General features: G+C 46.8%; 1 protein-coding gene across 1 annotated transcript in view; it reads left to right on the forward strand.

Moving 5' to 3' along the window:
- polr3b (polymerase (RNA) III (DNA directed) polypeptide B) overlaps positions 1–5,593 on the forward strand; it is a 98,218-nt gene extending 92,625 nt beyond the window's left edge. Inside the window, exons 26-28 of the mRNA XM_070900170.1 lie at positions 125–238; positions 961–1,134; positions 4,964–5,593. Of these exons, the coding sequence (XP_070756271.1) occupies positions 125–238; positions 961–1,134; positions 4,964–5,093 (418 nt within the window). The 3' untranslated portion in view covers positions 5,094–5,593. The remainder of the gene's footprint in view (positions 1–124; positions 239–960; positions 1,135–4,963) is intronic.
- Positions 5,594–26,491: the final 20,898 nt, after the last annotated feature.

Genomic DNA, 26,491 nt, shown 5'->3' on the forward strand with positions numbered 1-26,491 from the left:
TGGAATTTTCTCCCCAAACCTCTCCGCCTCTTCCGCCTTTTTAAAAAAAAAATCTTAAATCTATCTGTCGCTCGCCCGCCCCGCCTGCTCTCGCTTCCTCTCACTCTCTCCTTCTCTCTTTCAGTGAACCATTGGAGGCGTACATCTACTTCGGCCCTGTGTACTATCAGAAGCTGAAGCACATGGTGCTCGATAAGATGCACGCTCGAGCACGAGGGCCCCGGGCAGTTCTCACCAGGTGAGCTATCGCCAGTGTTGTTAAATTAATATCCTCTCGTTATTGTGTTGATTGTTAAGCCTGCTGCAGTGCGTGGAGAGACCCAGTCAGATTTGTGGCCAGCTGATTGTAACAGTTCAATTGTGTACGGTGAGAAACGAGGGTCCTGAAGATAAGATCATTGGATTTATTCTAATATGTGAAATCTAAGTGGAATGTCTGGGTTAGTATGAACGAGACTGTTCAGCCCCTTTCCGGCTATTGAGTCCCTTATACATCTTCCAATCTATACCCGCTTCAGAAATGTCTGAAAATTAATTCAGGACATTAAGGGTTAGAATGAAAGACCTCAAGATACAATCACAGGAACAGGAGGAGGCTATTCAGCCCCTCAAGCCTGTTTCGCCAGTTTGTTGGATCCTGGCTGATCTGTACCACAGAGCGATTTACCCGTCTTTGCTCCATGTCCCTTGATGCTCTTGCCCAACAAAATCTCCTTGGGGGGTGGGGGGGTTGTGAGGAGAAGTAAAGAGATCATCACTGAACAGAGCAAGTTTAATGGTGTTCAATATTCTGTTTTGCTCCATTGCTGAGAGTATGTTGGAGCAGTATGTAGGTTGATCGAATCATGCAAGGTCCTCATGACATAAATACCAGTGTCGGCACTTTGCACATAACTTGGCAGCTTACACGCTCTTTTGAGACTTGATATGGTGACGATTCCCCAAATCTCGACCCTCCAGACAACCAACTGAAGGCCGGTCTCGCGATGGCGGATTGCGTCTGGGTGAGATGGAGCGAGATTGCCTGATTGGCTACGGAGCCAGCATGATGCTGCTGGAGAGGTTGATGATTTCCAGCGATGCATTTGAGGTGGACGTGTGCGGGCAGTGTGGGCTGCTGGGATACTCGGGCTGGTAAGTGCAGCTGCTTTCGTTCCCGTGTTCCAGAGAGATGCAGCGCCCTGAGAGCATCAGCTGCCATTATGGCTCAGTGGGCAGCTCTCTCGCCTCTGAATCCGAAGGTTGTGGGTTCAAGCCCCACCCCAGAAACTTGAGCCCAAACATCTAGCCTGACACGCCAGTGCAGTACTGAGGGAGTGCTGCACTGTCGGAGGGGCAGTACTGAGGGAGTGCTGCACTGTCGGAGGGGCAGTACTGAGGGAGTGCTGCACTGTCGGAGGGGCAGTACTGAGGGAGTGCTGCACTGTCGGAGGGGCAGTACTGAGGGAGTGCTGCACTGTCGGAGGGGCAGTACTGAGGGAGTGCTGCACTGTCGGAGGGGCAGTACTGAGGGAGTGCTGCACTGTCGGAGGGGCAGTACTGAGGGAGTGCTGCACTGTCGGAGGGGCAGTACTGAGGGAGTGCTGCACTGTCGGAGGGGCAGTACTGAGGGAGTGCTGCACTGTCGGAGGGGCAGTACTGAGGGAGTGCTGCACTGTCGGAGAGGCAGTACTGAGGGAGTGCTGCACTGTCGGAGGGGCAGTACTGAGGGAGTGCTGCACTGTCGGAGGGGCAGTACTGAGGGAGTGCTGCACTGTCGGAGGGGCAGTACTGAGGGAGTGCTGCACTGTCGGAGGGGCAGTACTGAGGGAGTGCTGCACTGTCGGAGGGGCAGTACTGAGGGAGTGCTGCACTGTCGGAGGGGCAGTACTGAGGGAGTGCTGCACTGTCGGAGGGGCAGTACTGAGGGAGTGCTGCACTGTCGGAGGGGCAGTACTGAGGGAGTGCTGCACTGTCGGAGGGGCAGTACTGAGGGAGTGCTGCACTGTCGGAGGGGCAGTACTGAGGGAGTGCTGCACTGTCGGAGGGGCAGTACTGAGGGAGTGCTGCACTGTCGGAGGGGCAGTACTGAGGGAGTGCTGCACTGTCGGAGGGGCAGTACTGAGGGAGTGCTGCACTGTCGGAGGGGCAGTACTGAGGGAGTGCTGCACTGTCGGAGGGGCAGTACTGAGGGAGTGCTGCACTGTCGGAGGGGCAGTACTGAGGGAGTGCTGCACTGTCGGAGGGGCAGTACTGAGGGAGTGCTGCACTGTCGGAGGGGCAGTACTGAGGGAGTGCTGCACTGTCGGAGGGGCAGTACTGAGGGAGTGCTGCACTGTCGGAGGGGCAGTACTGAGGGAGTGCTGCACTGTCGGAGGGGCAGTACTGAGGGAGTGCTGCACTGTCGGAGGGGCAGTACTGAGGGAGTGCTGCACTGTCGGAGGGGCAGTACTGAGGGAGTGCTGCACTGTCGGAGGGGCAGTACTGAGGGAGTGCTGCACTGTCGGAGGGGCAGTACTGAGGGAGTGCTGCACTGTCGGAGGGGCAGTACTGAGGGAGTGCTGCACTGTCGGAGGGGCAGTACTGAGGGAGTGCTGCACTGTCGGAGGGGCAGTACTGAGGGAGTGCTGCACTGTCGGAGGGGCAGTACTGAGGGAGTGCTGCACTGTCGGAGGGGCAGTACTGAGGGAGTGCTGCACTGTCGGAGGGGCAGTACTGAGGGAGTGCTGCACTGTCGGAGGGGCAGTACTGAGGGAGTGCTGCACTGTCGGAGGGGCAGTACTGAGGGAGTGCTGCACTGTCGGAGGGGCAGTACTGAGGGAGTGCTGCACTGTCGGAGGGGCAGTACTGAGGGAGTGCTGCACTGTCTGGGGTGCAGTCTTTCGGATGACATGTTAAATCAAGGCCCCTTCTCAGGTGAATGTAAAAGATCCACGGCGCTGTTTTGAAGAAGAGCAGGAGCTAGCCCCGGTGTCCTGGCCAATATTTATCTCTCCACCAACACCACTAAAACAGATTATCTGGTTATTATCACATTACTTTTGTGGGCGCTAGCTGTGCACAAATTGGCTGTCACGTTTCCGACATCAAAAGCACTTCATTGTCTGTGAAGCGCTTTGGGACATCTTAAAGTTGTGAAAGGCGCTATAGAAATGCAAGTCTTTCTTTTAGGCCAGATCGACCATTCATAAAACCATAGAACTTTACAACACAGAAGGAGACCATTACAGTCCATCGTGTCTGTGCCAACCGACAAAAATCTATCCAGCCTAATCCCACTTTCCGGCTCATGGTCCGTAGCCCTGTAGGTTACGACACTTCAAGTGCACATCCAAGTACTTTTTAAATGTAGTGAGGGTTTCTGCATCTACCGCCCTTTCAGGCAGTGAGTTCCAGACCTCCACCACCCTCTGGGTGAAAATATTTCCCCTCAAATCACCTCTAAATCTTCTACCAATTACTTTAAATCTATTCCCCTCTGCTGAGAGAAATATTCTCTACCGCAGAGAGTTGTTGAGGCCAGTTCGTTAGATATGTTCAGGAGGGAGTTCGATATGGTCCTTACGGCTAAAGGGATCAACGGGTATGGAGAGAAAGCAGGAAAGGGGTACAGAGGTGAATGATCAGCCATGATCATATTGAATGGCGGTGCAGGCTCGAAGGGCCAAATGGCCTACTCCTGCACCTATTTTCTATGTTTCCTATCCACTCTATGCCCATCATAATTTTATTCACCTCAATAAGGTCTCCTCTCAGCTTTCTCTGTTCCAAAGAGAACAAACCCAGCCGATCCAATCTTTCCTCATAGTTGTTTCCCACAAATGACCAGATTTGTTGATTTTAACTTCACAGCTTGCCAGGTTAGGATTTCTCTCCATACCCCTTGATCCCTTTAGCTGTAAGGACCATATCTAACTCCCTCTTGAATATATCTAACGAACTGGCCTCAACAACTTTCTGCGGTAGAGAATATTTCTCTCAGCAGAGGGGAATAGATTTAAAGTAATTGGTAGAAGATTTAGAGGGGAAATGTCTTTCGAATGAGATGTTAAACCGAGGCCCCGTCTCGGGTGAATGTAAAAGATCCACGACACTGTTTTGCAGAAGAGCAGGAGAGTTAGCCCCAGTGTCCTGGCCAATATTTATCTCTCCACCAACTTCACAGCTTGCCAGGTTAGGATTTGAACTTGCCTCTGGGTTTCTCACCCAATGCCAGAATCACCCCACTGACCTAACCTGGGCTGTGGCAACATGCTAATGCTTTGGAAATGTTACTTGTGCTAAACATTTGAACCACGTTTAAAATTACATTTCAGATACTCTCATCACTTGGCTGTTGTACGATAGTTTACTTGCACAGTGTCAGCCAGTGGCCCATTGGGTAGCACTCTCGCCTCTGAATCAGAAGGTTGTGGGTTCAAGAACTCGAGCACAAAATCTAGGCTGACACTCCAGTGTGGTACTGAGGGAGTGCTGCACTGTTGGAGGTGTCGTTTTTCGGTTGAAACTTTAAATCAATGCCCCGTCTGCGCTCTCAGGTGGATGTAAAAGATCCCATGGCACTATTTTGAAGAAAAGGGGAGTTATCCTCGGTGTCCTGGGGCCAGTATTTATCCCTCAATCAACATCACTAAAACAGATTATCTGGTCATTATCACATTGCTGTTTGTGGGAGCTTGCTGTGTGCATTATGGCTGCCACGTTTCCTACATTACAACATTGACTATACTCCCAAAAGTACTTCATTGGCTGTAAAACGCTTTGAGATGTCCACTGGACCTGAAAGGCGTAAGTCTTTCTTTCTTTCTCAAAACAATAAATGTTCATGTTTTCTGGAATGCAGTTTAAACTCTCCAGAACTAAATTCACTGTAAACCCCCAATATAGGAGGTGACTGATTTAAAAAGATCTTTTTAAAGTAGTTGGATAATTTCACACTCATCCTGTGCAGAGCGAGTGATTTAAGAGCGTTTTGTCTTTCTAGGTGTCATTACTGCAAGTCGTCTTGTCACGTTTCCTCGCTGCGTATCCCGTACGCCTGTAAGCTGCTGTTTCAGGAACTTCAGTCCATGAACATCGTGCCAAGATTAAAACTGTCCCGGTACAACGAATAATCTGCAAGATCCAGCAAGGAAGGCGGTGAGACAGACAGCACAAATTCAAGTGGCACCAAGATTCTCTGCAGAATATCTGCGGGCTGTAGAGGGGAGACTGAAACCTCGGATATGACTGTCTTATGCTCCCTGTTCAGCTCAAGTTGACTAGGAGAGCGAATCATTTGCTTGTGATTGATGGGCTGATACAATGCAGCAGCACTGACTGTAGCTGCCTTCATAAAGGTCTGGCCAGCTCGCTTGAACCGAGGGAGCAGAGTTTATACAAGGCTTGTGTTTGTTCACTGATATTAGTTTTACTATCAAACAAGAGAAGAAACCCTCCCACCATCATTGAGTTATAACCGTCACAGCTGGGGGCAGCTGAATGGCCAAACCCGACTGGGAGTGGGTTATTTCATCTCATTTCTGTTTGATAGTGTGGCAGGTGACTGTGTCTTGTTTTTATGCTGTCTGCTATGAATACTTCAATTAAAAAAAGTCTTATTTTTTAGGAAAAAGGGTCAGCATTGAATACCAAAAGACGTTGGCCTTGCAGCAAGGCAGTAACCGTGAACCCATCGTCTCCCCCAGTGGTTCTGGGATGATGTCCAACGGGCTACTCGCGTCCGGTGGGTGTGGGAGGCTCACATCCTCATCGTGTGGGGTGTGAGAGACCGTAACGTCCTCGCACCGTACAGGACTGCCCCCCCCCCCCCCCCACCCCTTCGGCTGGGGTAGAGATGGGCACGGCCATGGAAGGAGCGATCACTTCGCGATCTGTCAGACTGTTAATCAGCCCGAGAATCCTCCCACTGCTGCACAATGTGCTCCGAGGGGAAGAGGGTGAAGATTCGACGACAAGTGAGGTTGATGGGGTCAGATTCACGACCGTCCTATTTCCTCCAGGGGTAGATTAAAGTGAGGAGTTGGGCCAATTTGCCGATGATTGCTGCCATGCGTGCAATAAGTGTTGGTGCAGTGGAGATTCTGGGAAATGCTGCTCTGTCAGCTGCTGATTAAATGGCCTCCTGCAATACATGGAGTTTACTCAATGGAGATTAAGATCTTTCCCAATGTTGAGGGAGGCCCAGTTCCAGCAGTAAATCCTGGATCAGCAGCCCCAGAGTGAGCCGGAAGCTCGCTGACAACTATTCTGCAGATTCGCTGGCAAGAGGTCGGAAAGATTTTTGTTTCTCATGTTGTGGCTCAGCGAGGTTATCCCATGGGTCGCTGAGCCAAGCAGAAAGACCACTACAGCCCCACAGCCCCACACCCCCACCACCTGCCCCGCCCTCCCCATCTCAGCCCAGCCTCACCCACCCCCCGCCTCGCTCGCCCCCGTCTGCCTCAACCCCACTACACCCACCCTGCACCCTGCCCTGCCCCACAGGGACAGGCTGGATGGACCAGAGGGTCCTTTCCTGTCCATCATTTTCCGTATGTATCTGCATCGGGTGGTGTGACCGTGTCCCCAATGGTCAAGTCAGAAAGATGACCGCCCAACTCCCCCTACGAATTACAATTGGCAAATGGTGTTTATCAACATCTGGGCAGGTGGCCAGGCTCAAGCGGCCAAATGTCCCCTCCAGGACATTGAGTTTGTCCTCCAGAAAGGCAAACTTGGCTCTCGACCATTACAGCTGCTGTCAGGCCCCGGAATGTGGGGATCATTTACACTGCGAGGTGAGCTGAGGACAGAGAGAGATGGAGACGGAGGATCTGACCAGCAATGCTCTGAAGGAGCCCACCTGTTAGATAATCCTTGGTTTGTTAATTCCTTTTGGTCGGGAGAGGACAGATCATTCTTGCTTTCTGGTCTCGTCCAGTGGCTGAGATTCTAAGTGGACATCCTGCTCCCTGGCTGTAACTGTTGAGCTGCACCTTTACAAATTAAGGACTACCAAAGTAAATACGATATACACAACAATTTTTTACTGAAAGGGTGGTGAATGCGTGGAACAGATTTCCTGCACAGGTAGTGGAACAAGGAACCTTACTGAGTTTCAACAAAAGAACTAGACAGGCTCTTGTCAACAAATGGAATTCAATGTTATTAGAAATGCAACATGGGAATACTGTAACTGAGAGGGCTAGATGGGCCGATGGTCTTACCCTGCCTGAAATGTTACTGTGACTGTTCCTCCTTCAAACCCCCTCTGACAGTGTGGCGCTCCCTCAGTACTGCCCCTCCGACAGTGCAGCGCACCTTAAGTACTGCACTGGGAGTGCTAGCCTGGATTTTTGTGCTCAAATCTCAAGTGGGATTTGAACCCAGATCCTTCTGACTCCGAGGTGAGAATGCTGCCCACTGAGTCACGGTGAAACTGAATCAAACTCGAGATACCATGCTCCCATTTCTACAGCTTTGGGTCGGTATTATCCAAGGACCATCCTGTACCAATCCCGAAAGTGTGGAGTGACTATCTGTTCTAGAACTGTGTATTTTTGGAGAATTAACGTTAAAGGGGAAATCCCGACCTTGTATGGATGAGAATACTAGAGTTGGACCTGGAGTCGAGCGGTGGGAGCAGGCTCTAACGGCACCAGAGCTGAGGGAAGGGCTTTAATACGAAAGATGGGGTTTTGGGGCAATGTCAGTGACCAAGAATTGATATGATTGTTTGGGAACAGAGTTTAATGTCCTTAGTTCCCTGAGATCTCACTCTAGGGTGACCACGGTTTAGATACTAAAGTGACTTTTACTGATTTCTTGGTAAACGATGAATCTGATGGATTTGATCTCCTGGGATAGACCGGGAAGGTGTCAACCTTTCAATTTCTGAGATTCCCAAATGATGTTTGCGTGTGAAAAGGATATATATCTGGGAAATACTGACGCATTGAGCGAAGAAATCACAGGACTGCAGGTTTTAAAGGGATACTTGCTTCCCCGACTTCTGTTAAAGGATTGGATCAGTCGGAATGATGAAATTAATAGAACATCCACTGGAGTAATTTATGCATGATTAATACCTACAAGCCATTAATAAGGAAGTAGTAGCAGGACATTTAGAAAATCATCATGTAGTCAAGCATAGTCAGTATGGTTTTATGAAAGGGAAATCATGTTTGACAAATCTGCTGGAGTTCTTTGAGGATGGAACAAGCAGGGTGGATAAAGGGGAACCAGTAGAAGTCGTGTATTTACATTTCCAGAAGGCATTCGATAAGATGCCACATGAAAGGTTACTGCAAAAGCTATGAACGCTCAGGGTTGGGGGTAATTTATTTGCATGGATAGAGGATTGGCTAACTAACAGAAAAGAGTCAGGATAAAGGGTCATTTTCAGGTTGGTAAACTGTAACTAGTGGGGTGCCATAGGGGATCAGTGCTGGGGCCTCAACTATTTACAGTCTATGAAGGGACCGAGTGTAATGTAGCCAAATTTGCTGACGATAGAGATATGTGGGAAAGCAAGTTGTGAGGACAACGCAAAGAATTGACAAAGGGATATAGACAGGCTCTGAGTGGGCAAAAATTTGGCAGATGGAGTATAATGTGGGAAAATGTGAGGTTATCCACTGGTTGGAAAATGAACAAGCAAATTATTATTTAAAAGGGGAGAGATTACAAAATGTTGAGGTGCAGAGGGATCTGGAGGTCCTTGTGCATGAGACAAAAAGTTAGCATGCAGGTACAAGAAGTAATTAGAAAGGCAAATAGAATGTTGGCCTTTATTGCAAGGAGTATAAAAGTAGACAACAACTGCTACCACTGTGTAGGGCATTGGTGAGACCATACCTGGAGTACTGTGTACAGTTTTGGTCTCATTTAAGGAGGATTATACTTGCATTGGAGGAAGTTCAGAGAAGGTTCACAAAGTTGATTCCTTATTTGAAGGGGTTGTCTTAAAGGTTGGGCCTATACTCATTGGAGTTTAGAAGAATGAGAGGTGATCTTATTGAAATGTGTAAGATTCTGAGGGGGCATGACTGGGTAGATGCAGAGAGGATGTTTCCCCTCGTGGGGGAATCTAGAACTAGGGGGCATAGTTTCAGAATAAGGGGTCGCCCATTTAAAACTGAAATGAGGAGGAATTTCTTCTGAGGGTAGTGAATCTTTGGCATTCTCTACCCGAGAGAGCTGTGGAGGCTGGGCCAGTGAATATATTTAAGATGAAGATACAGATTTTGGAATGATAAGGAAATCAAGGGTTATGAAAGTGGAGTTGAGGCCAGGATCAGATCAGCCATGATCTTATTGAATGGTGGAGCAGGCTCGAGGGGCCAAATGGCTGACTCCTACTCCTATTTCTTATGTTCTTATGTAAGAATGGCACACTACGCATCTACTTAGATCCGAAAGACTTGAACAATGCTATCAAAAGAGAGCATTATCCTCTGCCAATGATTGAAGACTTGGCTACATGCCTACATGGTGGTAAAGTCTTCACGATTCTTGATGTTCGAAATGGGTTTTGGCTCGTGAGTCTCGAACGGTCATCATATCTTACCAAATCCCATACCCTTTGGACGATACCGCTGAAAGCTTATGCCATTTGGGATCAGCTAAGAGCTAGAAGTTTTCCAATGGAAGATGCTGGTGGAAGGACTGCAAGGGATGGAGGTCATTGATTTTCTGACGCTTGGTGTTGGAGAAATGCTTGAAGTAACAGTTCAGGACCATGATAAACACCTCAAGGCTTTCCTACATCAATGCAATGATCGTGGAGGAGTGGTCAAGATAAAATGAAACTTCCTGTGCAAGAAGTTCCTTTTATTGGATACGTGGCTACAGGACGAGGACTTTGTATAGATGCAGCCAAATTTAGTGGTTTTGGAGATGCCGACACCGACTTTTATATAGCAGGAATCCAGTGACTGCTTGGACTTGCTCAGTATCTGAGTACATAGAAACATAGAACATAGAAAATAGGTGCAGGAGTAGGCCATTCGGCCCTTCTAGCCTGCACCGCCATTCAATGAGTTCATGGCTGAACATGCAACTTCAGTACCCCATTCCTGCTTTCTCACCATACCCCTTGATTCCCCTAGTAGTAAGGACTTCATCTAACTCCTTTTTGAATATATTTAGTGAATTGGCCTCAATAACTTTCTGTGGTAGAGAATTCCACAGGTTCACCACTCTCTGGGTGAAGAAATTCCTCCTCATCTCGGTCCTAAATGGCTTCCCCCTTATCCTTAGACTGTGTCCCCTGGTTCTGGACTTCCCCAACATTGGGAACATTCTTCCTGCATCTAACTTGTCTAACCCCGTCAGAGTTTTAAACGTTTCTATGAGGTCCCCTCTCATTCTTCTGAACTCCAGTGAATACAAGCCCAGTTGATCCAGTCTTTCTTGATAGGTCAGTCCCGCCATCCCGGGAATCAGTCTGGTGAACCTTCGCTGCACTCCCTCAATAGCAAGAATGTCCTTCCTCAGGTTAGGAGACCAAAACTGTACACAATACTCCAGGTGTGGCCTCACCCAAGGCCCTGTACAATTGTAGCAACACCTCCCTGCCCTTGTACTCAAATCCCCTCGCTATGAAGGCCAACATGCCATTTGCTTTCTTAACCGCCTGCTGTACCTGCATGCCAACGGTTCTCCTGCATCTGTCAAACATCACAAAACCACTGAGATTTAACACAAAGGCACTGGTTTTGGGGGGAATCACACAAATTGGTGCTGCAACGACTTCAAGTGGCATTCACCATCCCGCCAGTCCTTGGGTTTTGTAATCTCAAAGAAGTCACTTTACAATACGATGCCTCTTAATTTGGACTTGGAGCAGCAATGATGCAGAATGGACAACCGATCGCGTATGCATCAAGGGCAGTTACGGCAGCAGGAACAAGATCGGCACAGGTTGAGAAAACTTCTCGCTATCGTGTGCCTGTGACAAACTTGAAGCCTACATCTATGGCCGGAACATGGTGAATATTGAAACGGATCACCGTCTGTTAGAATCAATAATTCTCAAGCCACTAAACAGCGTGCCTAGGAGACTTCAAAAAATGAATCATAGGAATTTACGGCACAGAAGGAGAACATTTGGCGTATTGTCAGTGCTGGCCAACAAAGAGCTATCCAGCCTCATCCCACTTTCCAGCTCTTTGTCCATCGCCCTGTAGGTCATCATCATCATAGGCAGTCCCTCAGAGTCGAGGATGACTTGCTTCCATTCTAAAAGTGAGTTCTCAGGTGACTGAGGAGTCCAATGCAGGACCTACAGTCTCTGTCACAGATGGGGCAGTCAGTGGTTGAAGGAAAGGGTGGTCGGGGAGCCTGGGTTGACGCACGCTCCTTCCGCTGTCTATTGGTTTCTGCTTGTCCTCAGCGATGAGACTCGAGATGCTTAGCGCCCTCCCAGATGCTCTTCCTCCACTTTGGGCGGTCTTGGGCTCGGAATTCCCAGGAGTTGGTGGGGATGTTGCACTTTGTCAAGGAGGCTTTGAGGGTGTCCTTGAAGCATTTCCTCTGCCCACCTGGGGCTTGCTTGTCGTGTCGAAGCTCCACGTAGAGTGCTTGCTTTGGGAGTCTCGTGTTAGGCATGCAGACGATGTGGCCCACCCAATGGAGCTGATCGAGCGTGGTCAATGCTTCGATGCTGGGAATGTTGGCCTGAGCGAGAACACTGACGGTGCATCTGTCCTGCCAATGGATTTGCAGGATCTTGCAGAAGCAGCATTAGTGGTACTTCTCCAATGTTTTGGGGTGTCTGCTGTATATAGTCCATGTCTCTGAGCCATATAGGAAGGCAGGTATCACTACTGCCCTGCAGACCATGAGTTTGGTGCTGGGTTTGAGGTCCTGGTCTTCAACACACTCTTCCTTAGGCAACTGAAGGTGATGTTGGACCTCTTCAAGTACATATCCAAGTACTTTTTAAATGTGGTGAGGGTTTCTGTATTTACCACCCTTTCAGGTCGTCAGCTCCAGACCCCCAACACCCTCTGGGTGAAATACTTTCTCCTCAAATCTCCACTAAACCTCCTACAACTTACTTTAAATCTTTTCCCCCTGGTTATTAATCCCTTGGTTAAGGGAAATAAGTCTTTCCTATCCATTCTATCTAGGCTCCTCAATTTTATACACCTCCAATAAGGTCTTACCTCACCCTCCTCCTCTTCCAAAGAAAACAACCACAGTCTGTCCAATCTTTCCTCATAGCTACAATTCTCCAGTCCAGGCAGCATCCTCTTAAATCTTCTCTGTACCCTCTCTAGTACAATCACGTCCTTCCTGCAATGTGGTGACCAGAACTGCACGCAGTATTCTAGCTGTGGCCTAACTAGTGTTTTATACAGTTCTGTGCAGCAGAGAACGGAATGTTAATGAGAAAAAATTGGGGGATAAAATTGCATATTACTAGGAGGGGAATGAACCTGGGGATTGTATGCAAGTAACTTTGTTGTCTTGGGTAATTCTTGCCACTGGACCAAAACCAAGCTCTGTCAAGCCTGTGTGGTGGCTGGTGTGCAAAGGCCGCCACACGTTTAAAAAAAATCCACACAGGCATCTTCCACCCTTCAAGATGTAGTTCAGGACCTGGAATATTAGATTGAAACAATCGTAAACTCATCCCTTTTTGGCGTGGAAGCAAGTCATCCTCGCTTCGAGGGACTGCCTATGATATACAGTTAAAGCATAACCTCTCTGCTCTTATATGCTGTTAAGACTCCAAGAATTGTGCCTGAAAGTATTTTATAAGGAGAGAAGGTGGTGCTCGCAGATATACTGAGCACAGCACAGCCACCAGGAGCTGCCGCCTGTGATTTTACACTGGAGCTGGAAGAAATTGATCATCGGGAATCACTTCCAGTTGGAAATTAACGCATAATTGCCAATAACGTAATCACCCAGTTCAGGAGCAACTGCGGGTTATTATTCAGCAAGGTTGGCTGAGGATCACGTCAGAGTTGCCAGAGTGCCTCCACCCTTTGTCGAGATTTGATGCTCGTGGTACCAGCTGTATTGCAGAAAGAGTTGATGTCAGTGGCTCATTGAACACACATCGGTATAGAAGGCTGCATTTGTAGAGTCTGTGATAGCCTCTATTGGTCCAGAATGTCAACAGAGCTTAAACAATATATTGCACATTGTGAAATGATTGTGGCTGGGCCTTGGTCGAAGGTTGGAGCTCATCTGAGTTCCATGGCCATACCCTGCTCGTTGTGTGTGACTTTTGCAGCGACCTTATCGAAGTCGCCAGCCACACTTCAGTCACTACTCCGTGTTCTGAGAGAATTTCAAGAGCTGTTTGCGACATTTGGGATACCAGACATGCACGTAACGCATAATGGCCCAAATTTCGCTTCAGCAGGATTGGCAGTGTTTGCCAAGAGATGGCGATTGAGACACGTCACCCGCAGTCCAATGGCCAATCTGCGAATGCCATCAAAACCGTGACACGGCTTTCACAAAGCAAGAAGTCTGATCAGTCAGAGTTCGAGTTCTAATGGATTGGAGCAAGACGCTGAGTGAAGGTGTAGGAATAAGCCCTGCACAGAGACTTGTGGGTCATCGGTGTAAGACACTACATCCTATAGCGGGAACACTGCTACAGCCTCGATATTTAACAGAGGAAGACGCTTGTTGGCATAAAGCAACGTCAGCAGTATTACTGCAGCAGGAATGCTAGACCACTTCAGGAATTACACCCTGGCGATGCAGTGCGGATGAAAGTCCCTGGCCAGAACACTTGGAGTGCTCGAACGTACACAAGTGGCAGGCGCTTCCAGAGGTATCGCGTGTGGCATGTTGGATCATTTTACAGCCGTGAGTTTTGCTGTTTTTCACATCCAATTGGTGCAGCTGTTGTGGGAAGTTCCAGAAATCCCTGGTCTACCTGCGATCTCTCAGCACACGCGGCACATTTGCTTAATCGTTGTCTGACCGGCTGGTTAACCAACACATTGCACAGGGGGCTGACTGTAAAATCAAAGTCACCCTCCCTCCCTGTACCTAAATCATCTCCATACCTAAATCACCCCCATACCTAAGTCACCCTCCCTCCCTGTACCTAAATCTTTGCAGTTGGCAGGGCAAGTTGAGAGGGTTGTTAAAAAAACATACAGGATCCTGGCCTTTTATAAATAGAGGCCAGAGTACAAAAACAAGTAAGTTGTGATAAATCTTTATAAATCACTTGGCTGGAATATTGTGTCCAATTCTGGGCACCACACTTTAAGAAGGATGTCAAGGCCTTGGAGAGGGTGGAGAAGAGATTTACTACAATGGTACCAGGGATGAGGGACTTCAGTTACGTGGATAGACTGGAGAAGCTGGGGTTGTTCTCCTTTGAGCAGAGAAGGTTAAGAGGAGATTTATAGAGGTGTAAAATCGTGAGTGTAAAGTAAATAAGCAGAAACTGTTTCCAGTGGCAGGAGGGTTAGTAACCGGAGGACACAGATTGAAGGCGATTGGCAAAAGAACACGGAGGGAGATGTGAACAGCTGTTGCTCAGTGGGTAGAACACTCATTCTGAGCCAGAAGGTTGTGGGATCAGGTCACACGCCCAGACTTGAGCACAAAGGTCTAGGCTGGCATTCCCAGTGTAGTATTGAGGGAGCGCTTCACTATTGGAGGGGCAGTACTGAGGGAGTGCTACACTGTCGAATGAGATGTTAAACTGAGGCCCCGTCTGCACACTCAGGTGGATGCAATAAGAACATAAGAAGCAGAAGTAGGCCATATGGCCCCTCTGCCTGCCCTGCTATTCAATAAGATCATGGCTGATCTGATCTTGGCCTCAACTCCACTTTCATAGAAACATAGAAACATAGACAATAGGTGCAGGAGCAGGCCATTGACCCTTCAAGCCTGCACCGCCATTCAATGAGTTCATGGCTGAACATGCAACTTCAGTACCCCATTCCTGCTTTCTCAACATACCCCTTGATCCCCTTAGTAGTAAGGACTACATATAACTCCTTTTTGAATATATTTAGTGAACTGGCCTCAACAACTTTGTGGTAGAGAATTCCACAGGTTCACCACTCTCTGGGTGAAGAAGTTCCTCCTCATCTCGGTCCTAAATGGCTTACCCCTTATCCTTAGACTGTGACCCCTGGTTCTGGACTTCCCCAACATTGGGAACATTCTTCCTGCATCTAACCTGTCTAAACCCATCAGAATTTTAATGTTTCTATGAGGTCCCCTCATTCTTCTGAACTCCAGTGAATACAAGCCCAGTTGATCCAGTCTTTCTTGATGGGTCAGTCCCGCCATCCCGGGAATCAGTCTGGTGAACCTTCGCTGCACTCCCTCAATAGCAAGAATGTCCTTCCTCAGGCTAGGAGACCAAAACTGTACACAATACTCCAGGTGTGGCCTCACTAATGCCCTGTACAACAGGAGCAACAACTCCCTGCCCCTGTACTCAAATCCCCTTGCTATGAAGGCCAACATGCCATTTGCTTTCTTAACCGCCTGCTGTACCTGCATGCCAACCTTCAATGACTGATGTACCATGACACCCAGGTCTCATTGCACCTCCCCTTTTCCTAATCTGTCACCATTCAGATAATAGTCAGTCTCTCTTTTTACCACCAAAGTGGATAACCTCACATTTATCCACATTATACTTCATCTGCCATGCATTTGCCCACTCACCTAACCTATCCAAGTCACTCTGCAGCCTCATAGCATCCTCCTCACAGCTCACACTGCCACCTAACTTAGTGTCATCCGCAAATTTGGAGATACTACATTTAATCCCCTCGTCTAAATCATTAATGTACAGTGTAAACAGCTGGGGCCCCAGCACAGAACCTTGCGGTACCCCACTAGTCCACCGCTTGCCATTCTGAAAAGTACCCATTTACTCCTACTCTTTGCTTCCTGTCTGACAACCAGTTCTCAATCCATGTCAGCACACTATCCCCAATCCCACGTGCTTTAATCTCTTGTGTGGGACCTTGTCGAAAGCCTTCTGAAAGTCCAAATATACCACATCAGCTGGTTCTCCCTTGTCCACTCTACTGGAAACATCCTCAAAAAATTCCGGAAGATTTGTCAAGCATGATTTCCCTTTCACAAATCCATGCTGACTTGGACCTATCATGTCATTTCCAAATGCGCTGTTATGACATCCTTAATAATTGATTCCATCATCTTACCCACTACCGATGTCAGGCTGACCGGTCTATAATTGCCTGTTTTCTCTCTCCCTCCTTTTTTAAAAAGTGGGGTTACATTGGCTACCCTCCACGCGATAGGAACTGATCCAGAGTCAATGGAATGTTTGAAAATGACTGTCAATGCATCCGCTATTTCCAAGGCCACCTCCTTAAGTACTCTGGGATGCAGTCCATCAGGCCCTGGGGATTTATCGGCCTTCAATCCCATCAATTTCCCCAACACAATTTCCCGACTAATAAGGATTTCCCTCAGTTCCTTCTCCTTACTAGACCCTCTGACCCCTCTTATATCCGGAAGGTTGTTAATGTCCTCCTTAGTGAATACTGAACCAAAGTACTTGTTTAATTGGTCCGCCATTTCTTTGTTCCCCGTTATGACTTCCCCTGATTCTGACTGCGGGGGACCTAAGTTTGTCTTTACTAACCTCTTTCTCTTTACATACCTATAGAAACTTTTGCAATCCGTCTTAATGTTCCCTGCAAGCTTCTTCTCGTACTCCATTTTCCCTGCCCTAATCAAACCCTTTGTCCTCCTCTGCTGAGTTCTAAATTTCTCCCAGTCCCCGGGTTCACTGCTATTTCTGGCCAATTTGTATGCCACTTCCTTGGCTTTAATACTATCCCTGATTTCCCTTGATAGCCACGGTTGAGCCACCTTCACTTTTTTATTTTTACGATAGACAGGAATGTACAATTGTTGTAGTTCATCCATGCGGTCTCTAAATGTCTGCCATTGCCCATCCACAGTCAACCCCTTAAGTATCATTCGCCAACAATCCTAGCCAATTCACGCCTCATACCTTCAAAGTTACCCTTCTTTAAGTTCTGGACCTTGGTCTCTGAATTAACCGTTTCATTCTCCATCCTAATGCAGAATTCCACCATATTATGGTCACTCTTCCCCAAGGGGCCTCGCACAACGGGATTGCTAATTAATCCTCTCTCATTACACAACACCCAGTCTAAGATGGCCTCCCCCCTAGTTGGTTCCTCGACATATTGGTCTAGAAAACCATCCCTTATGCACTCCAGGAAATCCTCCTCCACTGTATTTCTTCCAGTTTGGTTAGCCCAATCTATGTGCATATTAAAGTCACCCATTATAACTGCTGCACCCTTATTGCATGCACCCCTAATTTCTTGTTTGATGCCCTCCCCAACATCACGACTACTGTTTGGAGGTCTACACAACTCCCAATAACGTTTTTTGCCCTTTGGTGTTCTGCAGCTCTCCCTATATAGATTCCACATCATCCAAGCTAATGTCCATTCTAACTATTGCATTAATCTCCTCTTTAACCAGCAATGCTACCCCACCTCCTTTTCCTTTTATTCTATCCTTCCTGAATGTTGAATACCCTTGGATGTTGAGTTCCCAGCCCTGATCATCCTGAAGCCACGTCTCCGTAATCCCAATCACATCATATTTGTTAACATCTATTTGCACAGTTAATTCATCCACCTTATTACGGATACTCCTTGCATTAAGACACAAAGCCTTCAGGCTTGTTTTTTTAACACCCTTTGTCCTTTTAGAATTTTGCTGTACAGTGGCCCTTTTTGTTTTTTGTCTTGGGTTTCTCTGCCCTCCACTTTTCCTCATCTCCTTTCTGTCTTTTGTTTTTGTCTCCTTTTTGTTTCCCTCTGTCTCCCTGTATTGGTTCCCATCCCCCTGCCATATTAGTTTAACTCCTCCCCAACAGCACTAGCAAACACTCCCCCTAGGACATTGGTTCCGGTCCTGCCCAGGTGCAGACCATTTGGTTTGTACTGGTCCCACCTCCCCCAGAACCGGTTCCAATGCCCCAGGAATTTGAATCCCTCCCTGCTGCACCACTGTTCAAGCCACGTATTCATCTGCACTATCCTGCGATTCCTACTCTGACTAGCACGTGGCACTGGTAGCAATCCCGAGATTACTACTTTTTAATTTAGCTCCTAGCTCCTTAAATTCGTTTCGTAGGACCTCATCCCTTTTTTTTAAACCTATGTCGTTGGTACCAATGTGCACCACGATAACTGGCTGTTCTCCTTCCCTTTTTAGAATGTCCTGCACCCGCTCCGAGACATCCTTGACCCTTGCACCAGGGAGGCAACATACCATCCTGGAGTCTCGGTTGCGGCCGCAGAAATGCCTATCTATTCCCCTTACAATTCAATCCCCTATCACTCGCTCTCCCACTCTTTTTCCCGCCCTCCTGTGCAACAGAGCCAGCCACGATGCCATGAACCTGGCCGCTGCTGCCCTCCCCCGATGAGTCATCCCCCCCAACAGCACTCAAAGCAGTGTATCTGTTTTGCAGGGGGATGACCACAGAGGACCTCTGCACCACCCCCCTTGCACTACTCTTCCTGCTAGTCTTCCATTTCCCTATCTGGCTGTGGACCCTTAACCTGCGGTAAGACCAACTCGCTACACGTGCTACTCACGTCATTCTCAGCATCGTGGATGCTCCAGAGTGAATCCACCCTCAGCTCCAACTCCGCAACGCGGACCGTCAGGAGCTGGAGGCGGACACACTTCCCGCACACGTAGTCGTCAGGGACACTGGAGTCGTCCCTGAGTTCCCACATGGTACAGGAGGAGCATAACACGTGACCGAGCTCTCCTGCCATGACTTAACCCTTAGATAGGCAACAACAATGCTAAAGTTTACTCACTGTTATAGAAGAGAAAAAAGAAAAACTACTCACCAATCACCAGCCAATCACCCACCCCCTTGGAAGTGACGTCACCTTTCTGTTTCTTTCTACTTTTTTGCCTTCTCCCTGTAGCTGCACAAGTACGCTTCACCAACTGCCGCCACCTCACTCTCCCGCTAGGCCTTTTATAGGCCTCGTCAACCCCGGACTCACGCTGCTCCAACTGCCTGTTCCCCATAACCCTTGACTCCCCTATAGTTCAAGAATCTGTCTATCTCCGTCTTGAATATATTCAATGATTCTGCCTCCACAGCTCTCTGGAATAGAGAATTCCAAAGATTCACAATCCTCCAAGAGAAGAAATTCTTCCTCATCTCCATCTTAAATGGGCGACCCCTTATTCTGAAACTATGCCCCCTGGTTCTAGATTCCCCCATAAGGGGAAACATCCTCTCAGCATCTACACTGTCAAGACCCCTCAGAATCTTCTTCGTTTCAATAAGATCCTGTACAGTTGTAGCAAGACTTAATTACTTTTATACTCCATCCCCCTTGCAATAAAGGCCAACATTCCATTTCCCTTCCTAATTACTTGCTGTACCTGCATGCTAACTTATTGTGTTTCATGTACGAGGACACCCAGATCCCTCTACCGCAGCATTTTGTAATCTCTCCCCATTTAAATAATATTTTGCTTTTCTATTCTTATCAAAGTGGATAATTTCACACTCCATTTGCTCAATCACTGAGCCTATCCCTTTGCAGACTCTTTGTATCTCCTCACAACTTTCCCACCCATCTTTGTATCGTCAGCAAATTTGGCTACAATACACTCGGTCCCTTCATCCAAGTCATTAATATAGATTGTAAATAGTTGCAGCCCCAGCACGATCCCTGTGACACCCCACTAGTTACAGTTTGCCAACCTGAAAATGACCCATTTATCCCGACTCTCTGTTTTATTAGTTAGCCAATCCTCTATTTATGCTAATATTACCCCAATACCATGAGCTCTTAACTTGTGCAGTAACCTTTTATGTGGCACCTTATCGAATGCTTTTTGGAAATCCAAATACACTACATCTACTGGTTCCCCTTTACCCACCCTGCTCATTACATCCTCAGAGATCTCTAATAAATTTGTCAAACAGGATTTCCCTTTCATAAAACCATGTTGATTCTGCTTGATTGTATTATAATTTTCTAAATGTTCTGCTACTACTTCCTTAATAATGGATTCCAGTATTTTCCCAATGACCGATGTTAGGCTAACTGTGGCCTATAATTTCCTGCTTTCTGTCTCCCTCCTTTCTTGAATAGGAGTGTTATATTTGCAGTTTTCCAATCCGCTGGGACCTTTCCAAAATCTAGGGAATTTTGGAAGATTACAACCATTGCATCTACTATCTCTGCAGCCATATCTTTTAAAGCCCAAGGATGCAGGTCATCAGATCCACGGGGACTTGTTAGTCTTTAGTCCCATTAGTTTGCCTAGTACTTTTTCTCTTGTGATAATTGTTTTAATTTCCTCTCAACTTTTGCCCCCTGATTTTCTACTATTATTGAGATGCTTTTAGTGTCTTCCACCATGAAGACAGGTACAAAATATTTGTTCAAAGTCTCTGTCATTTCCTTGTTTCCCATTATTAATTCCCCAGTCTCATCCTCTAAAGGACCAACATTTACTTTTGCTACTCTCTTCCTTTTTATATACTTATAGAAGCTCTTGCTGTCTGTTTTTATATTTCTTGCTAGTTTACTCAAGTTATTTTCTCCCTCTTTATTATTTTTTTAGTCATCCTTTGCTGGTTTCTAAAATATTCCCAATCTTCTGGCCTACCACTAATCTTTGCAACATTGTATGCCTTTTCTTTCAATGTAATATCATCCTTGACAACAAAAACAACTTGTATTTATACAGCACCTTTAATGTAGTGAAATATCCCAAGACACTTAATAGGAGTATTATGAGACAAAAAAATTGACACCAAGCCACATAAGAAGAAATTAGGGCAGGTGACCGAAAGCTTGGTCAAAGAGGTAGGTTTGAAGGAGTGTCAATTTGAAGGAGGAAAGAGAGGTAGAGAGGCGAAGAGGTTTAGGCAGAGAATTCCAGAGCTTAGTGCCTAGGCAACAGAAGGCGTAGCCACTAATGGTTGAGCAATTATAATCATGGATGCTCAAGAGGGCAGAATTGGAGGAACGCAGACATCTTGGTGGGGGGGTGGGGGTGGGGGGGGGGGGGGGATTGTTGAGGGGCTGGAGGAGTTTACAGAGATCGGGAGTGGCGAGGCCATGGAGGGATTTGTAAACCAGGATGAGAATTTTGAAATCGAGGCATTGCTTAGCCGGAAGCGAGCACAGGGGTGATTGGTGAGCGGGACTTGGTGCGAGTTAGGACATGGGCAGCTGAGTTTTGAATCACCTCTAATTTATGTAGGGTAGAATGTGGGAGGCCAGCTCCCTTAGTTAGCCACAGAGAGTTCATTCTTCTCATGGAGTCTTTCTTTCTCAATGGAATATATTGTTGAGAATGATGAAATATCTCCTTAAATGGAGAATGAAACAGTTAATTCAGAGACCATGGTCCAGAACTTAAAGAAGGGTAACTTTGAAGGTATGAGGTGTGAATTGGCTAGGATAGATTGGTGAATGATACTTAAGAGGTTGACTGTAGATGGACAATGGCAGACATTTAGAGACCGCATGGATGAACTACAACAATTGTACATTCCTGTCTGGCGTAAAAATAAAAAAGGGAAGGAGGCTCAACCGTGGCTATCAAGGGAAATCGGGGATAGTATTAAAGCCAAGGAAATGGCATACAAATTGGCCAGAAATAGCAGTGAACCCGGGACTGGGAGAAATTTAGAACTCAGCAGAGGAGGACAAAGGGTTTGATTAGGGCAGGGAAAATGGAGTACGAGAAGAAGCTTGCAGGGAACATTAAGACGGATTGCAAAAGTTTCTATAGATATGTAAAGAGAAAAAGGTTAGTAAAGACAAACGTAGGTCCCCTGCAGTCAGAATCAGGGGAAGTCATAATGGGGAACAAAGAAATGGCAGTCCAATTGAACAAGTACTTTGGCTCGGTATTCACTAAGGAGGACACAAACAACCTTCTGGATATAAAAGGGGTCAGAGGGTCTAGTAAGGAGGAGGAACTGAGGGAAATCCTTATTAGTTGGGAAATTGTGTTGGGGAAATTGATGGGATTGAAGGCCGATAAATCCCCAGGGCCTGATGGACTGAATCCCAGAGTACTTAAGGAGGTGGCCTTGGAAATAGCGGATGCATTGACAGTCATTTTCCAACACTCCATTGATTCTGGATCAGTTCCTATCGAGTGGAGGGTAGCCAATGTAACCCCACTTTTTAAAAAAGGAGGGAGAGAGAAAACAGGCAATTATAGACCGGTCAGCCTGACATCGGTAGTGGGTAAAATGATGGAGTCAATTATTAAGGATGTCATAGCAGCGCATTTGGAAAGCGGTGACATGATAGGTCCAAGTCAGCATGGATTTGTGAAAGGGAAATCATGCTTGACAAATCTTCTGGAATTTTTTGAGGATGTTTCCAGTAGAGTGGACAAGGGAGAACCAGTTGATGTGGTATATTTGGACTTTCAGAAGGCTTTCGACAAGGTCCCACACAAGAGATTAAAGCACGTGGGATTGGGGATAGTGTGCTGACATGGATTGAGAACTGGTTGTCAGACAGGAAGCAAAGAGTAGGAGTAAATGGGTACTTTTCAGAATGGCAGGCAGTGACTAGTGGGGTACCACAATGTTCTGTGCTGGGGCCCCAGCTGTTTACACTGTACATTAATGATTTAGACAAGGGGATTAAATGTAGTATCTCCAAATTTGCGGATGACACTAAGTTGGGTGGCAGTGTGAGCTGCGAGGAGGATGCTATGAGGCTGCAGAACGACTTGGATAGGTTAGGTGAGTGGGCAAATGCATGGCAGATGAAGTATAATGTGGATAAATGTGAGGTTATCCACTTTGGTGGTAAAAACAGAGAGACAGACTATTATCTGAATGGTGACAGATTAGGAAAAGGGGAGTTGCAACGAGACCTGGGTGTCATGGTACATCAGTCATTGAAGGTTGGCATGCAGGTACAGCAGGCGGTTAAGAAAGCAAATGGCATATTGGCCTTCATAGCGAGGGGATTTGAGTACAGGGGCAGGGAGGTGTTGCTACAGTTGTACAGGGCCTTGGTGAGGCCACACCTGGAGTATTGTGTACAGTTTTGGTCTCCTAACCTGAGGAAGGACATTCTTGCTATTGAGGGAGTGCAGCGAAGGGTCACCAGACTGATTCCCGGGATGGCGGGACTGACCTATCAAGAAAGACTGGATCAACTGGGCTTGTATTCACTGGAGTTCAGAAGAATGAGAGGGGACCTCATAGAAACGTTTAAAATTCTGACGGGTTTAGACAGGTTAGATGCAGGAAGAATGTTCCCAATGTTGGGGAAGTCCAGAACCAGGGGTCACAGTCTAAGGATAAGGGGGAAGCCATTTAGGACCGAGATGAGGAGAAACTTCTTCACCCAGAGAGTGGTGAACCTGTGGAATTCTCTACCACAGCAAGTTGTTGAGGCCAATTCACTAAATATATTCAAAAAGGAGTCAGATGAAGTCCTTACTACTAGGGGATCAAGGGGTATAGTGAGAAAGCAGGAATGGGGTACTGAAATTGCATGTTCAGCCATGAACTCATTGAATGGCGGTGCAGGCTCAAAGGGCCGAAATGGCCTACTCCTGCACATATTTTCTATGTTTCTATGTTTCTAAATGTCTGCCACTGCTTATATTCTGTCTTACATTTTAATCTATTTTCTCAGTCCACTCGAGGCAACTTTGTAATTGCCTTTATTTAAGTTTAAGACACTAGTTTCAGACCCAAGTTTCTCGCCCTCAAACTGAGTATGAAATTCTATCATGTTTTGATCACTCTTCCTTAGGATCAATGAATCTCAGTAAAGGATCCTCTATCACATTACACATTACCAAATCTAAAATAACCTGTTCCCTGCTTGGTTCCACAACATATTTTTCTAAGAAACTGTTCCGAAGACACTCTATGAACTCGTCCTCAAGGCTAATTTGACAATTTGATTTGTCCAATCTATATGAAGATTAAAGTCATCCACGATTATTGCAGTACCTTTCTTGCAAGCCTCCATTATTTCCTGATTTATACTCTGTCCTACAGTGTAACTACTATTAGGGGGCCTATAGACTACTCCCACCAGTGACTTCTTTCCCTTGTTATTTCTTATCTCTACCCAAACTGAATCTACATCTTGATCTTCTGAACCAAGATCATTTCTCATTACTGCACTAATCTCATCCTTTATTAACAGAGTTACCCCAACTCCTTTTTCTTTCTGTCTATCCTTCTGAATTGTCAAATACCCCAGAATATTTCGTTCCTCACCTAGGTCACCTTGCAACCACATCTCTGTAATGGCTAGCAGATCATACCCATTTATTTGTATTTGTGTTATCTTGTTACAAATGCTGCGTGCATTCAGATAAAGAGACTTTAATTTGGTCTTTTTACTATTTTTTCCTACTCTGACCCTATTTGCTGGTGCACTCTTATGTTCGTACAGTCTGTCCCTTCCTGTCACACTCTAGTTATCGTTTCCCATATTGCTACCCTGCACTATTATCTTGTCCTTTCTCTTTAACTTTCTAAATTTCCCTTTATTTGAACCTTCTTCCCCGCCCTCCCACTATTTAGTTTAAAGCCCTATCCCTTGGCACTATTCGAAAATGAGCAGGGGAGTTCTCCCCGGTGTCCTGGGCCAATATTTATCCCTCGATTAACATCACTAAAAACAGGTTATCTGGTTACTATCACATTGATGTTTGTGGGATCTTGCTGAGTGCAAAATGGCTGTCACATTACAACAGTACTTCAAAAGTACTTAATAGGCTGTAAAGTGTTTTTGGGATGTCCTGAGGTGGCAAAAGGTGCTATATAAATGTAAGTCTTTCCTTCTGTGCTGTAAGATTGTGTGATTCCATGGAGTTAGAGTACAGATCAGCCATTATTCTTTCTGTTACATAATGTTAATACCTGTAATGATACGTACAGGTATTACTATTCTGGCTAAGGACTCTGAAGGATTATTTTGGCTGCTGGGATTGACATAACCTATCCCCTGTTGACTGTTATGTGGAGCTATAGCTCTGGCTTTTCAATCTTTTTTGAACCTTGGCAGTTAATAAGTTACTGGTACTTGGGAGCAGCGCGAGCTGCGATGGCAGTGAAGAGTGACGTCATCAAGGCCCAGGTCGGTGATTGGAGTGTGGGCAGATACAGCAGGAGCGGCGAGGTCAGGGCGAAGGAGCTGCGCGAGACTGGAGGGACGTGCTCGGGGGCAGTTCGGGTTAGTTCACACTGCGATATGTGTGCGCGCACTAGGTCTGTGCAGCAGAGCTAGTCTCCAGTCGTCTTGTGTAATCCTTGCCACTGGACCAAGACCTAGCTCTGTCAAGCCCATGTAGTGGCTGGTGTGCAATGGTCACCACACGTTAAAAAAAAATTCCACGCACAGGCATCGTCCACCTTTCAGGATGCAGTTCAGAGCCTGGATTTTTAGGTCCTTCATTGGAACACCTGTGAACTTATCCTATTTTGGCGTGGAAGCAAGTCAGCCTCGCTTAAGATGGACTGCCTATGATGATGATAAACTGGAGGGGCTGAATGGCCTCCTCCTGTGTTCCTGGAGAGATTTATTATTTGGATATGTGTGTTAACGTGTGGTGTTGGATACAGATTAAACCTGTCAATACTAATCACATCTTAATGAGGTGTGAGGGCTGTGGAATCAGCAAGCCATTAACAATCCAATTAGAAGGAAAGTGATGAGGAGCCGGAACACAGAGACCGTCGACACTGAGGCCACTACTCCAATACAAATCTTGTTTTATAGAACAGAGAGGGCACTCACTCCCCCATCAACAAAATGTCTTCAACAGGCCTTCGAAGCCTTCGTTTGAATATTGTGTCCACACAGCGTTGAACTGAATGATGTAGAGCAGGATCTGGTGTGAAATATACATCAGCGTGACCTTTCCTCAGCGCTAACTGTGCATAATGCGATGGCTCACGGTTCGGTTCCCGTCTCTCTGTAGAATGATCTGTATGTGTTCTGAAATGGGCTTTTATTGCAGACACTGAGCTCCGGGCCTGTGGTTTGTTTCGGGTCTCAGACACCGACACAACTTAAAGTCCCACACTTCTCCCCTGGGTCAGATTTGATGTGGCGGTGACTGAGATATGTTGCGGTATGTGCCGAGTGCTGTGATTTCGCCCCTCGGGCCGGGGCTGCAGTTTGCTGCTGTCCAAGGTTGAGAGATTCGGGCCCTAATCCTTTCTCTCTCTCTCTCTCTCTCTCTGAGCTTCATTCATATTCTAATCACTGGCAGCCCTTGGCGAATACTCTCTGCATCGGGACTTTTGCTGTAACCCCTTTCACTCGGGCGCCCAACTTTCAGAACCGCGCCCAACTTTCAGAACCGCGACCATCTCAACATTTCTGTTAAAAGTTTCGCGTTGCCCGCAAACCACCCCCCCCCCCCCAAATACAACCACCTGCAGGGCCCTGAACATTCACAAAATAAGATTTTAAAAAACCCACAAAGGAAGAGACAAAGTTCTGTA

The sequence above is a fragment of the Pristiophorus japonicus genome, chromosome 15, assembly GCF_044704955.1.
Source record: "Pristiophorus japonicus isolate sPriJap1 chromosome 15, sPriJap1.hap1, whole genome shotgun sequence".
Classification (NCBI taxonomy): domain Eukaryota; kingdom Metazoa; phylum Chordata; class Chondrichthyes; family Pristiophoridae; genus Pristiophorus; species Pristiophorus japonicus.